The following is a 15,996-nucleotide window of genomic DNA, read 5'->3' on the forward strand; positions in this document are numbered from 1 at the left end:
ATACAATGTATAAATATTCTCTCACTGTCAAATCTGAAGCCAGTATGCATTGCTGTATCCCCTTTGGAGTTCAGGGAAATGTAGTGCTTTGCATCAACAGAGGACGCAGTCCTCCTGCTTTAATGGAGGTATTGTACTCATTAAGCACATGCTAAAGTACCTTACAAAACTGGGGCCTGAATAAAGTCTATGCTGGGATTGAGTGGTATGTGCTGCTCTGCCCATGTGGAATGCCATGTATGAAACACTTCTGACCAGATTCTGAAATAAAAAGGAACATGAGAGCAATGGGTTTGCTGATTTAGATAATATAGCATGAACACACAAAATTTTGCCTTTCAGACACCAACTTAGTTCAGTTTTGCATTAAAAAATTCACCAACTTTCAGAATGTAATGCTGTTGTCTATAGTAGCTTTACTTATGGTAAGCTCCTTCAAGCAAAAGAAGGAAGGGGCAGATTTGGATGTTTACTACAGGATGAATAATGGCTTCATGTAAGGTGCATAAGTGAGCAAATAGACATGTGATGCCTCAGAATCAAAGTCAAAATAAATTTGGAAATTCATCTCATATATTTAGTGGACAGTCTTTTAATTTGGAAATTAAGCTAACTTACATCTTTCTATTTCTCAGGTGATCTGGTTTCTGTAAGACTGCAGATGTCAGTAGCATCACAAATGGATCTACCTGAAGAACTTCAGCATACATATACAAAATTTTCTGAATGGAAATTTAAGCTCTTTAAATTGCGATCATTTGAAAAAACACCCTCTGATGACAGCCAGCACATACAGAAAGATCAGGCAGAAGAGGCTGTTTCTTCAAACAAAGAAATCATCCTGCATGAAGATGAAGCAGTGCCAAGAGAGGAAGAGATGGAGTTAATGGACAATAGGCAGGGACTTGAGGAAGATGCCCATGCCACGAAAACACAAGAAAATAGAGCTCATCAGAACAATCTGAAGCAACTCTGCCGCATCTGTGGGGTTTCATTTAAAACAGATTGTTCCAAGAGAACCTACCCAGTGCATGGGCCAGTGGATGATGAAACTCTTTGGCTTCTGAGAAAGAAAGAAAAAACAGCAACCTCTTGGCCAGATCTTATTGCTAAGGTTTTCAAGATTGATGTGCGAGGGGATGTCGACACTATCCATCCCACTCGATTTTGTCACAACTGTTGGAGTATTATACATAGAAAATTCAGTAATACTCTATGTGAAGTGTATTTTCCTAGGAACAGCACAATGGAGTGGCAACCCCATTCCCCAAACTGTGATGTCTGCCATACTGCCAGACGAGGAGTCAAGAGAAAAAGCCAGCCCCCACATGTGCAACGTGGCAAACGTGTCAAAACCACTGGGAAACATGCTCAGCTAAACAGAGGTGTAAAGAACCAACAACTCAAACAAGCACAGATAAACAACAAAAATTTAATGAAAGAGATTGTCAATTGCAAGGATATACATCTCAGCACCAAGCTGCTTGCAGTTGATTACCCAGTAGACTTCATTAAATCCATTTCTTGCCAGATTTGTGATCATATTTTGGCAGATCCAGTGGAAACAACATGCAGACACTTGTTTTGCAGAACTTGCATTCTTAAATGTATCAGGGTTATGGGCAGCTATTGCCCCTCCTGTTGGTATCCTTGCTTTCCTACTGATCTGGTAACCCCAGTGAAATCCTTCCTGAACATCCTTGATAATCTGAGTATAAGATGCCCTGTAAAGGAATGTGATGAAGAAATCTCGCATGGAAAATATGGCCAACACCTCTCTGGCCACAAGGAGATGAAAGAAGGAGAGCTCTATAGCTACATCAATAAAGGTGGCCGACCGAGGCAGCACCTCCTGTCTTTGACAAGGAGAGCTCAGAAACATCGTCTGAGGGAACTGAAACGTCAAGTCAAGGCTTTTGCCGAGAAAGAAGAGGGTGGTGATATAAAGGCTGTATGTATGACTTTGTTCCTGCTAGCTTTGAGAGCAAAAAATGAACACAAACAAGCAGATGAACTGGAGGCTATAATGCAAGGGAGGGGATCTGGACTTCATCCTGCTGTCTGTCTGGCCATCCGAATCAACACATTTCTCAGCTGTAGTCAGTATCATAAAATGTACAGAACGGTAAAAGCCGTCACTGGAAGGCAGATCTTCCAGCCTTTGCATGCTCTTCGCACTGCTGAAAAAGCCCTCCTACCAGGTTATCACCCATTTGAGTGGAAACCTCCCCTAAAAAATGTATCCACTAACACAGAAGTGGGAATTATAGATGGACTATCAGGACTGCCACTCTCAATTGATGATTACCCCGTAGACACAATTGCAAAGAGATTCCGATACGATGCAGCCTTGGTCTGTGCCTTAAAGGACATGGAAGAGGAGATCTTGGAAGGCATGAAAGAAAAAAACCTGGACGACTATTTGAATGGCCCCTTCACTGTGGTAGTAAAAGAGTCCTGTGATGGAATGGGAGATGTCAGTGAGAAGCATGGAAGTGGGCCGGCTGTCCCAGAGAAGGCTGTTCGCTTTTCCTTCACAGTCATGAACATTTCTATAGCACATGGGAATGAAAGCAAGAGGATCTTTGAGGAAGTAAAGCCGAATTCAGAGTTGTGCTGTAAGCCCTTGTGCCTTATGCTGGCTGATGAATCAGATCATGAAACTCTGACAGCAATCCTGAGCCCCCTCATAGCAGAAAGAGAGGCTATGAAAAACAGTGAACTGCTGCTTGAAATGGGAGGCATCCTGAGAACATTTAGGTTTGTCTTTAGGGGTACAGGATATGATGAGAAACTCCTGCGGGAAGTGGAAGGGCTGGAGGCCTCAGGTTCCACTTATATTTGTACCCTGTGTGATGCAACTCGCTTGGAGGCATCCCAGAATCTGGTCTTCCACTCCATAACCAGGAGCCATGCTGAAAATCTGGAGCGATATGAAATATGGAGGTCCAACCCGTATCACGAGTCTGTTGATGAGCTCCGTGACAGAGTGAAGGGTGTTTCAGCCAAACCTTTTATTGAGACTGTTCCCTCCATAGATGCATTGCACTGTGACATTGGCAATGCAACAGAATTCTACAGGATTTTCCAGATGGAGATTGGTGAACTTTACAAGAATCCTGATGTGTCTAAAGAGGAGAGGAAGAGGTGGCAGTTGACTCTTGACAAACACCTCAGAAAAAAGATGAACTTGAAGCCTATGCTGAAGATGAGTGGAAATTTTGCTAGAAAGCTCATGTCCAAAGAGACTGTAGAGGCAGTATGTGAATTAATTAAGTGTGAGGAAAGGCATGAAGCTCTAAAAGAACTAATGGACCTTTATCTGAAGATGAAGCCAGTGTGGCGATCCTCATGCCCGGCCAAGGAGTGCCCAGAACTGCTGTGCCAGTATAGCTACAATTCACAGCGTTTTGCAGAGCTCTTATCTACAAAGTTCAAGTACAGATATGAGGGCAAGATTACAAATTATTTCCACAAAACACTTGCTCATGTTCCTGAAATCATTGAAAGAGATGGGTCCATTGGGGCCTGGGCAAGTGAAGGAAATGAGTCTGGAAACAAACTGTTTAGGAGGTTCCGAAAAATGAATGCCAGGCAGTCCAAGGTCTATGAGATGGAGGATGTCTTGAAGCACCACTGGCTATATACCTCCAAGTACCTCCAGAAGTTCATGAATGCTCATAAAACATTAAAAAGCCAGAACTTCACCATTGATTCAGGGGGTAGTTTAAGTGACTCCTTGACACAGGAGGTCTTGGAAAACAATGATTCAGCAGAACTCTAAGTACAGCACCTTTGGTGTTTGGTTTGTGATGGTGTCTCCCTTCAGGGAATCAGATTCTTCTTCAAACCTGTAGAGGTAGAAAGAAGTCTGAAATTTACAGTCCCTGTAAAGGTGCTGAGAGGAGTTCATTTAATAAACACGGTGTGTGTTGGGCATCTCCAAGAGGCAATGCACTGCTGCATTTCCCAGTTGTTATATGAAATGAAAGCAGAAAAATATCACAAAGAAGGGTCTTTGTTTTGTTCTGGTCATATTGTTTCTAAGGGATAAAATCGAAGTAAACAAGGTTTTATAGCAAGTTTCAGTTTGGAGGGAATATGATTGTGGAGAGTTGTGACAGTTGCTGCAAAGGAGCATTGCTGTTTGTTTTGTTTGCATTTTGTTGAATATTTTGCTATTTACATTTAAGAGGGCTTGATTATTTTCTTGATGGTTCTTTGGGTTTTATAAGTAAAGATTTGTCAGTGAGACAGTTGGATAATTGTTTTGGATAAAGTTCAGTTATTTTTGTAGAAAATACTTACTAAAGATGCAAACTTTGATGTCACATACTCTAGAAATATGATTATTTAACATATATATTGTAGTATTTCTTAGGAGTAGATGATGGTATCATCATGCTAATTTACTATATGAAGATATAGGAAAGGTAGCTGAAGTTTTTAGAAGATATTTTTATCATAGCCTGTTTACTCTGAAAGGCAAACTTGTTCTCCTAAATCAGGATTTACAGTACCTTGTGGTTATCTCATTATATAAAGTACATTCAAGCTCTGCTGTGTAGCTTGTTGCTTCATGAGCATTTTAGACTTCTATGGTAACTTCAGTATATAGTACAATTTGCATTTGTACAGCTTTATTGAATGAATTCCTGGCCTCACTGAAGTCCCCACTAAATCCTCATTAATACCACTAGGTGCAGAGTTTCACCAAGTTACTTCAGTCACAGCAGTCCCATTTCTCAGGAGATGGTTATTACCTTGATCAGATACATGCCAGCAGGGTATTTCCCTGACTGCTGCTGCCGTACTTCAGCTGTATCTGATACCAAACTTTTTCTCCCCTGGGATATACCACATGCACTGCCTCATTTTCCAAATCTGTAAAAGAGGGATAATATTTATTAACCTCAAAGATAGTCGCTTACATGACTAGTAAAAAAGCAATAAACTCTCTTGAAATTTCTGCATGCCATATTTTTCACAATTACAGCAGTGTTTAGTTGGTATTTGTCTTTCTGAAGTGATATTTAGTATATTCATAGTTCATAAAATTATGACTTTAATTCATGGACATATTCATGAAACATACTCAAGTACCTGAGATGCCTTCAAATCATCTAGATCTGTCAGATCTGCATCTGTGGCTAGGGTGTTACTGTGTTTGCAGTAATGTTTCTGAAACAAGATTAAATGCGGAAACAATCAAAGCACAGATCTAAAAGAATTCACTTTTTTTTTTTTTTCATTTTGATGTGGCAGAAGTTGGTTTCTGAGTGTAAGTGAACAATGAATTTAAAAAAATTAATGGCCTGAGGTTTGTTTTGTAGTATCTTGTTTATGTTTTTTACTATATCTTTAAGGGTCTGGCATTTACCATTCATGGACAATTAAAAAATAGAACTAAGAGCTAGTAATTAGTACCAATATTAACGTTATTCTAATTATGCCTTTCTTTTGATTTCAACTAATTAAATCACTATTTTAAAAATAGTCTAATTTAGGATTTTAGTTTGACATGATTTCTTTAAACATAGTTTAACACAATGTCAAAACCTGTAGTTGGAAATAATGTCTTTTTTCTAAGCAGTCCTGAGGGCTACAGAATTTTCTGTATGATGTATCATGTATATCTGCACATACTGAATGCTCATTTCTAGATTACTTTTTTTTAAAATGTCTTTGAAAACAAGTATTCCCTATATAGCATTAAAAATAGTTTTGCATAACTATCATTCTTTACCAATAAATGCAGACCACAAATAGACCTGTTTCCTAGGGAGTATAAATAGCAGGTATAAAGACCATTCTCTAGCAGTTATAGTTTTGCAGATATCGTTTTCATATTTGGTCAGCATATATTTCATTATACAGACAGTTGCACATTTTTCTTTTTCTCTGTATGTATATTTGGGACAGCTGTTTTACCTTGTGCTTTGTCCTAGAATTTGCTTGAATGAATTAGGGGTTTGTTTAACAATCTTGACTAATCTCATGGTGATTTTCACTCCATTTAAATGGTATATATAATCTTCATTGCCTTTTGCACAGGATTGGATTTCAAGTAATCCAAAGTCATCCATAGCAATGCATTGTTGTGGATATGCATTTCTGCCATGGAGTGAGGGACCAGACTTTGTTAATTTTGCACATGTAATTTCAGTGACTCTAACCAAAACATGGTCAAATTCCAAATTCAATTTAACAGACTGCTGACATAACAGCAAGTGATTGGTCTCATTGGCTATGAAAGGGCTGAGTAAGTTTGATCTTTGTACACATGGTTGCTTAAAACAAACCTTACATCCTGGGGCAACTCATCAAAATGAACAAAATGTGAGTAGGGACAGAGAAATGAAGTGCCATGTGGCAGTATTCTTTTGTGAGATATTTTAAGTTACAAAGTCACATTTCACACTCTACCAGCTCTAGGCAGGACAGCTGACACAGAGAGGTACTACTATTTTTCTCCACTTTTCTGTTTTTTCAGACTGGAATCTGGTTTAATCTTGTATTTCCCCATTGTTGACATCTTTCTGTACATCAGTTGAGCATTTTGAGCTCATTAGAACAAACACTGAAAGGGCAGGTACCTGCAAGTGCAGCTTTTGTAAATAGAGCTGAAATTACAATGCTGCATGCACACAGCCATGCACTGGAAGGCCAACAAATCCTGACTGCAGACAGGTGCAGCATTTGGTTATGCAGCCTGTTGTTAAGCTTTCTGACTTTGAAGAGGCTTTAGAAATATGGAGAGACTTCTATTCATGGTACTCTTTCAAACCTTCACATTCTCTTTTTTACTGGTATAAATCCTTCAGTAATTACAGTAAATAATTACCACTTTGTTCTGAAATTGTATTGACAGTAGTTTTCATACAATCACATCATGTATCTTGTTTTGTTTGGTTTTGTTTGGTTTTATTTTCTTCCAGTGTTTAGTATTGTGAATTACCATGTTATAAATGATGTGAACTATGTTAGAAGCCATGATTCTGTTATCACATGTTCTTCTTCCTCACAGGAATAATTACATTGTCTTTACACAAATTAGCTTTGATTTTTAATCTGGTGGCTCAGAAAGAAACTCTAGATATTTACAGGATCCTAATTTCTGACTACACTGAGTTATTTGCTTTGTTTCACTGCATGGCTTCATAATTTTACTTTTTCTTACTGTATTACAGTTTCTTATTTCATTAAACCAGTTTAAAATAAAAGTCATAAATATTTAAGTTTCTGACTTTTTATTTCTTACAGTTTTTCAATGATGCACATAATTTCCTAGTGGTAGTCTTAGTTTTCATTTAAATTGTGGATGCTTTTCACAGTTAGGCTGTTCTAACACCCAGAGGCAGCTGTAATTCCAGCCCTCTTCTGGAAGTCACTAATTTAACACAAATGAAGATTACTCTGTGAATCTCAGCAGTCTTTTCAGCACCCTTCCTCACAGGCAACTTTTTGACAGAACAGTAAACTGATATAAAACCAGTTTTATTTAGTCTGTAAATGTCTTTTGGTTCATTTACAGATACCATCCCAGACTTTTTTGTAAAATCAGCCTTGCACTGTTGTCACCATGCTAATACATTAAGTATCTTTTGCATCAAATTTTGGCTCCTCACTAGAGGTTAAGCTGTAAAGATTAGCTCCAATCTACCTTTCAGTCCATTATTTGTAGCTTAGCTTTATTCTGCTTCAGAAAAAAATCTTTCTTTTTTCCTTACAATGATATCTACAGGTTAAGAGATTTATGTGAACCAACTGGTTAGAATGGAAGCAATGATGAAAAAATTAAGCTACCTGATTTCCTGTGTAATCAGATAACCAGAGATCTAATATCTGCACTTTATATCACCAACTCAGCTTTTCCATCTGGCATCAAGTAAAAAAATTGTTGGATGGGAAAAACCAGAGCCCATATAAAGCAAAAGCCTAAGCCTCCAACAGTTTTCTGGTAAATTAGGATGATGTAACTCCTTAACTCCTAAATCTGTAATAACTGACTGAATTTTACTTTCCATGTACTCCTGTGGAGATAAGATGAAGAATAATGAGGCTTGTCAGAGCTCTTCAGAGTACTGCTTTAGGGGATTGATATGGTGTAATGGTCAAGCAGCTGACCAGCTGCAACTACTAAGTGTTTCCTTAAGTGTTTAAGGAGCTTTTGTACCTTTTTCATCAAGCTTAATATGGTCCATGATACAAAAAGACACATTAGAGACGATTTAATTAGCAGCTTTTCTAGCAGCATCAGGAGAGAGGTCGAGGTGCATTTTCAATACTGCTACTCTGGAGATGGGCATTCTGAGCAAGTGGACAAGTAACTACCACCTCTACAAAGGAGGTCCTGCACATCTGTGGAATGGCCAGAGCCCTGCTCTTCTCTACATGTTTATGTATTGAGAAACTGGAGAGTTTATAAGGTTATCCTCTTGCTTTTTCTCCAAAGTAAAAACGTGCTCCACAGTGCCAGAGTTTTCAAAGTAGAGACAACAAATTGGAGTTTGATTTTCAAAGGCTCAAGCCTTTCCCAGAAGCTAGTCATGTTTGAAATGGAATAGGGTAGGAAATCAAATATAGAGAGAGCTGAAGCCACCAATCATGAAAAAGAAGTAAGCCAATCCTTCTGTCTTTAATACATAGGGTCCAGCAGTAAATAACTTAAGAAATTTCTTTTCAATCTGAATTCAACATTTTCCTCTTGCTTTTGGCTCCCACTTGCATTATTTCCACTCCTTTCAAAGGTCCATTGGTGCAATGAGTCACTCTGAACTACAACACATGCTTTAGTGCTACCAGTAAAGTTTGTGCTGTGCTTTTCCTGTAAATTAATCAGGTACTTCAAGGTCCAAGCACCTTTCAATAGCAGTAAAATCCATATATTCTTCTCATAGCAGCTGATAATAGCAATGCAGTGTTACTAAAATGTGTCTGGGAACCATGATGCTGCTTACTGTGGTTACAAAACACACAGGTCAATTGGATGCAGATACAATAGAGATTTACTTCTGCACTTAAATCTACTTCATTTTATCTGTTAATTCTAACCTGCCTGAGCAAGAAACATCTTGTATTGATTAGCTGGTTTTGAAGACAATGAATGCTTTTGAAGTACCTGACTCAGGAAATTAGGTGCTTTCTGCAGTCTTGAATGCTATGTCAAGTGTCTTCTTTACAGGCTGAAGTTTGTATATCTCTTTATGTTCAGGTCCTTTCAAATATTTTCTGTTTTACTTACAACTTTTTCCTGCAGTAGCTACAGTCTCTGAGATGTGATTTAATGCTGCTTGTACAGCCTTTCACTGTGAAGCTGGGACATGCTTTAACCAAACAATTTCCCCCTCCTACTCAAATAAACCATACATTTAAAAAAACCATCTCAAATACACAGTACACTTATGTTATGGGCCCAGTGAGGTATAACATAATGTCTGACTGTGAATTGCTTTTTTCATAGCCACAGTGTTAAGTAAAGAACAACAGCTCAGGTAAGAACTGGAAGGGACCACAATGTGTGCCTGTGCTCCCAGGGATTCAGGGAGTCACTGCAGCTGCAGGAGTCAGTTCTGGAAATTCAGAATTGCTCCCGACATGCTGCAACCGCACCACCAGTGCCTGAACCACAAGGCTTTTTCTCAGGCTACATGTCACTTCTGCTGGGCCAGTGTCGAGCTTTCCCATAACAAAATATTTCCATTTTTTTATTTGTCTGCACTGGTAGACAAATTTGTCATACAGTGTGCTGTCCAAGGAACTTGAGCTAATGACAGTAACTGAGAGAGGTAACAGGCAAAAACTCAGTCTGGGTATTGCCAGGGAATTCAATAATTATGGGCAGCCCAGTAATTGTGGGGAGTCCTTTGTTCTTGTAAAATGGCAAAGTGGCAAGGGGGGAGTTTTCTTGTGTGAGTACATCATCCCTTTTTGTTGGTGTTGAGATGATGTGGCTTTAATGTAGGTGTGGATTTTTTCAGTTGATGTAAATAAGTGCATGATGAAGATATATTTTAATGACAATTCAGGTCTCTAAGACCTATGACTAACCTACAAAAGGGGACGTTGACTATTTAATTTCATCAGTTTGAAGGGACTTTACATGAACATGATATTAACTTACTCTTTGGAAAAACTTATAGCACTATATACTCTGAGCTTACATAAAGTAACATAACAAAGGAAATGCGTAGCTGGCATTGAAATCTGTGAATTTATACCCATATACAGGCAGTAGAGAGGGCAGTCAGGGTGATATACTTCCCCTTTAGAAGCCAAATTCAAACTTTAAGTTCCCTCAGCACATGAAAAGTTTGTAAATGGAAACTTTGTATGGTTGCCCTTTACTTTTCTTTGCTGTTCACTTGGGGTGGTAAGGTTTTAAGGGCAGTACTGTGCAGACAAGTCTGTGTTGACAGGAATACCGTGCTCCACACACTGCTTTGTAAAGGAGTGGCTGCTCAGGGTCTGCACATAGTGATCAAATAGATGACAGCTGCTCCTGTTTCTCTTTTTTATTCAGGGATCCAGCATGAGAGTTGGACTGTGAATACTGAGCTATTATTGTTGGCTCACAAATGTTGAGCTGCTAGTATTGATTTTCTGAAAAGCTGTTTAGAGCAGTAACAAAAATAAAAAATAACATCAAGAATGATGAGGCTTCACAAATAGCCAATAAAAGAATCCACAAAAATCTTAGTAAACTCTTGGGCTATTCAACCTTGACGTTGTCCTTTTCAATCTGAATCCAATCTTCTCCTCATGTTTTGAGAAGCCAACCGCATTTGTTTCTACCCTCACAATGCTCCACTGGCTCAATGAATCACTCTGAGCTACAGTTTGCACTTCTAAGCTTTTACACTCTATACAGTCACCCTGGGAAAGCAGAGGAAGAAATGGGTAGTGGAAGACCTGGAGTAAATTATAAAAGTCCTGTTCATCAGAAGAAATTTCTTCTGAAGTCAATGGGAGCTCACAGCATGGGGTGGCTGTCAAGCTAGACCCCTCATCAGGCCTCCTATGGACCTCCCAAGCATACATGCTGTCTTTTTGTAAAATTTAGAATTTACAGTATTTGATTTACTCATGAATACATGAAAAAAACCACAGATTTTCATTATAAACTTTATTATCTTACTAAATTTTAAAAAATAAAAACACAAAGAGCAGTTGACAATCACAGTAGTTTAAAAAAAGCTATTTAATTTTTACTGAGATGATATTCCTCAACTGTAGCCAAAACTGACATATAATCATTCCACAACTCTCAAAATAAAAAATTAATTATCCAGAATTAAATGTTCCATATGTAAGCTTTCCATAACGGAAGTCCCTGAAGAAAACTGACCCTCAGTATCTGAATATTTCATTATTTCTGACACAAGGGACTTAAAACCACTACTTTTGTTTAAAACCAGAATAATTAGTCTCATTTTATTTCATTACATCAACATAAAACTAGAGTAATGCAGCTATAAATTAGGTCAAATATTTCTAGAACTACTGACTAAGATAAAACAATTAAATGGGCAATATAATGTTCTTAATGGACAGATGGTAACAGCACTGACTACACAGGACAATGTCTTATCCTACCATCAGTTCCATTAAACACACTGGGGAGTAAGTTACAGCATACAATTCAGCACAGTTTACCAGTGTCTGGCTGTGTGTTTGCACAGTGCCCTCTAAGATGGGGTCCCTGTCTGGGTATTACAAAAATACATATAAGAAACAGAAAAAATTCATGTGCTTTGAAATTTAACAAAAACATTGAGATAACTGAAATAAGAATATATCTTCAAGCTTCAACACACTTTGCTTCAATCATTGTTGCCTTTGCCTGTGATTTCATTTCCTCCCAGGTGAATACAAATCAGCAGTGTAAATCTATTCAAAGAGTCTCCGAAGAAAGGACTTTTTCGCTGGTGTCGATAACTTCATGGTTTTCTTTTTGCGCAATGGTTTCATGGGTGGCTTTTTCAGGCACATCACCTTTTGAGGAGTTTGTAGCCCTTTATTGAGGTCAACATGCTCGTTGCAGAAATACTTGACATTTGCTTCTGAGAGATGTAGAAGCATGGTCTCTGAGAGATCCATACACTGTGCATGGACCCAGTGGCCAGCCCCACTGGAGCACAGGATCATTGCAGGCTTGTTGAGTTCTGTTGAATAGAAAGGGACCCAGGTGTTGATATCAATATTGCAACTGGCACAGCAGGTGATCCAATATCCTGTTTCTGATTCATCTTCTTCATCATCTTCATTGTAAGTATCAGCATCGCCAGCATCAAAGCTATTGGCTTCAGCACTAAAACAAAACTCCTCCGAATCTTCAAATGGAGTGGAGTCTCCAGGGTCTTCACTTGATGTCTGACTGCAAGTTTGTGTTATCAGTTCTTCTTCCTTGTCCTCTTCTGCTCCTTTGCATCTCAAAATGTAGAAGTAGTTTGCATCTGGGATTATTTGTTTGTTGGCCCCTGGAATGCCCAGCAAAACAGACCCTTTACCCATATCACAGCCAAACCACATTCTGCAGTGTTTAATGTCTGGTGTCCACTCTGGGCCCACACTTTCAACAATCTCTATCTTACTATCTTCCAGAACTATGGTGTTACACGCCAGCCGTTTCTGGCTGTCTGAGTGGTAGCCACCGACAAGGACAAATTCATTGTCCCTGATCTGGGTCACTATAGCACTTGACACTGATATCCCCCCTGGCAGGATGGTGCAGGTCACAGCCGGGCTGCCCAGGGGCAGATCAATTTTTAGCTTGTACAAGTTGGGGGACCTGGTGTTATTTTGAAGTGAGTGGCCTCCCAAGATGTAGATTGTATCATCTCTGGCAATTGAAACATGGAAAGAAAGTCCATCTTGAAGTTCTGGAAGCATGTATGATGTACAGCATCCAAACTCAAAATCAATCAGAAACACAGATGGCAAACAGTCGACTACACTGTTCCATGTTTCAGTGGTTCTCTGTGCAAGAGGAGTATACGACCTCCCTCCAAACAGAACACTCATGCTTTTCCCCCGACTATGAACCACATTAATTGTATGCCCATATCTAGCTTCAGGCACATCTCCACCCAGGTCTTTCTCAATGCACTGGAATGTCATTTTCTTGCTAGTTTTGCTTATCAAACTTAGAAAGTAAATCTTATCAGAAAGGTCATTGTTAGGTGTTTTACCACCATGGATGATATACTGGTACTCATCAGCCCTTGCATCGCTTCTGAGCGTGCAAAGAGCAGGGTAGCGGAGAGGGGGAAGGTAACACGAGTCTTTAGAGAAGAAGACAGGTTTCATTTTGAGCTCATTCTGCTTTATATCGAGAAGGAAAACACCAGTGGGGCAGGATCTCTTTGGCCATCCTTTTTGACCAAAAAAGAAAACATGCCCATCAAAATTCAGGAGAGAGAAGCCCGGCTGAAGCAAGGATGAGTTACTGATGGTGGTTATCATCTGCAGCGACATTCTGTCTGTTGACTGGGCCATACCGTGGCTGAGAAAATAAAAATAAAAAAAAACCAACAAAACAAACAGATCAATTAGATCCTATCACAATTATTGTGATTAGATCCTATCACAATTATTTAACAACACAACTTGAATAAATCCTATGGAAGTTGCGCTGCAGCTCACTCTCTGAAACTCACACAGACACGCTTTTCTGCGTCTCAAGACATGAATCAAGCACGAGCTGTGCACCATTTCGGCGGTACTTTGTGGATTTTGTGCACACCGCGGGCTGCTGGCACACGCAGCCCGCACACGGTGCGGCCGCGGGCTGCGCTGGGGCCGCTTCCCGGGGCGGGCGCGGCCGCTCCCATGGGAACGCGGGCCCGCGGGCTGCTGGGGCCGGTAGTCCTCGCTGTGTGCCCGGCCCGGCCCGGCCCGGCCTGGCCGCCGCTTCCTTGTCCCGGCCGTGGGGAATCGGGACCGGCGGGCTCAGAGAGCCGGGGCGGTGAGTGCGGCCGCGGGGCCGGGGCTGCTCTGCTGGCGGCGGGGCTCGGCCCCGGCGCGCCCGGGGCGGAGGCAGTGGCGCCGGAGATGCCGCAAGCCGGGGTTTCCTGCCCGTTTGTCGCCCCGAGGCGGCCGGGGATGCCGGGCTGGAGCCTCCCGGCTGCCGCAGGCCCGGGGCCCCGAGTGCGGGAGCCTCGCTCGGCGGGGCTCGGGCTCTCCCGGGGCGGCAGGAGACTCCCGGCCGGGAGCCTGCCCCAGGGCCCCGCAGCCAGCGGGCTGGAGGACCGGCGTGCACGGAGACTTGAGATTGCGCGTTTTGTTTACAAGGAAAACGTCAGGATTTGTTGATTGCATTTAGAAGGGGCAGGTGCCCGCTGTCTTTGCCGCCGTGCAGGGCTGGCTGGAGCGGCAGGGCCCGAGGTGAATCTCGGGTCGGGCAGAACAGCCCCGTCGGGGGCTCGGCCTTGCGAGTGCCGCTGCCGCGGGGCTTCGGCGGCGCGAATCCTCTTCTGCCGCCTGAGCGCTTCGCTCATGCTTCCATCAGTAGGTTTCAGGGGGTGTCTTTTACTCTCGTAAATCTGTTTGTTTGAAGACTGAAAGGAGTTTATGTAATCGGCCTGGATATTGACTGTGAAAGAGATTTGGAGAGCACAGACACCAGGGAGGGAAGTAACTGGCTGATTCATTGGCAGTGTCCTTTGGTGACAGCAGACTGATGCTCTTTAGTAAATGTCCAAGTTCTCTGTCCCAGCCTTTGCCAAATCCCCAGAATTTAAAGGTGTGAATGAAATATTAGGAAAAAACACTAAATCCTACATTTTAAAATGTAATTCCTCTCTTTTTTTTTTTTTTTTTGAAAGCTTTAGGATTTGTATTTTCCTCGCTGCTTTCATTTTGCTGCAACAACAAAAACAAGACACATAGGGTTTCTTTTTTAAGGAAGGATTGGTATCTTCTAGCTACGTGACATCAAAACCTGGGGGTATCTGAACAACGTTGTGTAGAGGAAGAGTTGCTGTAAAAACATGGGGGCTGATGGCACTGACTGCATCAGTTGCTGTGTTGTACCATATTGCTGCACTGCCTGCCTGCAAACTGGTATGGGAACTGCTGTGCTAAAATAGGGATCTGCCATGGAGTGCTTTTCAAAGGTGAGATGTTTTCAGGCCAGAGCACACAGACAGGGTGTGCCATTACTGAGTTTGTTTGAAAAACAATCCATGGAATGGCTGTCTTGTCTTGTGGAATCATCCAAAGATCATGGTTGAGTTCTGCTCACTATATAGCCTAATGCCTCTGCCCTGAAGGTGCTAGTTTTTTCTACATTTAGATTTCTTTTTAGAAGTACTGCACTGTGGGTGAAGTTCAGTTATAAGTTAATTAAATTAGTGAACCCTTTTCTGAGCATGTCGGTATACACAGCAGGTTGTGTCCTTATTATGCATGAAGAAAGACTTATGAATTTATTTACCTTCAGGTGATATGCTAAACAGGAATCTCCTGCTTGTTTCTTACAAGCATTCAAAAATGGCATCATCAGAGGAGCTTGCACTGAATTAGGTTTACTTGAATAGATGTCATTTGTCTCTTCTTTCATATTGTCTGGTTACTTAGCTTCTTTGGTTATACGGGATCTTTAGAAAAGTAAAATGTCTTCCATACTGAAGATGCCGTAAGAAAATTTCTGTTCTAAATGGGATTCTTTATCTTCTGCCTCTCCTGTTCTACATTTGGCTGCTGGTTTATATTTGAAGTCTAACGAGTGTATTAAAAGCAGCAAACAATTTAATTGACATTTTGGTACGCATCTTACATTTTTACGTATACTTAGAGAATCTCCAAATAGGGCAATTATTAGTGTCCACAATGTCACAAACTATTTCCCAGATATTGAGCAGTACTCACTTCTGAAGAGTTCACGGTCTGAAGAGTCTGCAGATACAGAGTGGAGAAAAGATCAGTGAAAATTATTTGATTGATAAACACACAGAACATACTGGTTAAGAACACTTAAACACACTTCCTTGTTGT

At 40.7% G+C, this 15,996-nt stretch overlaps 3 protein-coding genes across 3 annotated transcripts in view; 2 read left to right on the top strand and 1 right to left on the bottom strand.

The window, feature by feature from the left end:
- Positions 1-679: 679 nt before the first annotated feature.
- On the top strand, positions 680-3,784 carry RAG1 (recombination activating 1). Its single transcript, XM_041481120.1, has one exon. It carries the CDS (start codon positions 680-682, stop codon positions 3,782-3,784), a length of 3,105 nt encoding a protein of 1,034 aa, XP_041337054.1.
- An 8,105-nt stretch (positions 3,785-11,889) lies between these two features.
- RAG2 (recombination activating 2) lies at positions 11,890-13,497 on the bottom strand. Its single transcript, XM_041481290.1, has one exon. It carries the CDS (start codon positions 13,495-13,497, stop codon positions 11,890-11,892), a length of 1,608 nt encoding a protein of 535 aa, XP_041337224.1.
- Positions 13,498-13,850: 353 nt separating this feature from the next.
- LOC121360958 (intraflagellar transport associated protein) overlaps positions 13,851-15,996 on the top strand; it is a 39,153-nt gene continuing 37,007 nt past the window's right edge. Inside the window, exon 1 of the mRNA XM_041481180.1 lies at positions 13,851-13,966. The gene's annotated coding sequence lies outside the window, so the exon portion shown is untranslated. The remainder of the gene's footprint in view (positions 13,967-15,996) is intronic.

This window comes from Pyrgilauda ruficollis, unplaced genomic scaffold, assembly GCF_017590135.1.
Source record: "Pyrgilauda ruficollis isolate IOZ18807 unplaced genomic scaffold, ASM1759013v1 scaffold55, whole genome shotgun sequence".
NCBI lineage: Eukaryota > Metazoa > Chordata > Aves > Passeriformes > Passeridae > Pyrgilauda > Pyrgilauda ruficollis.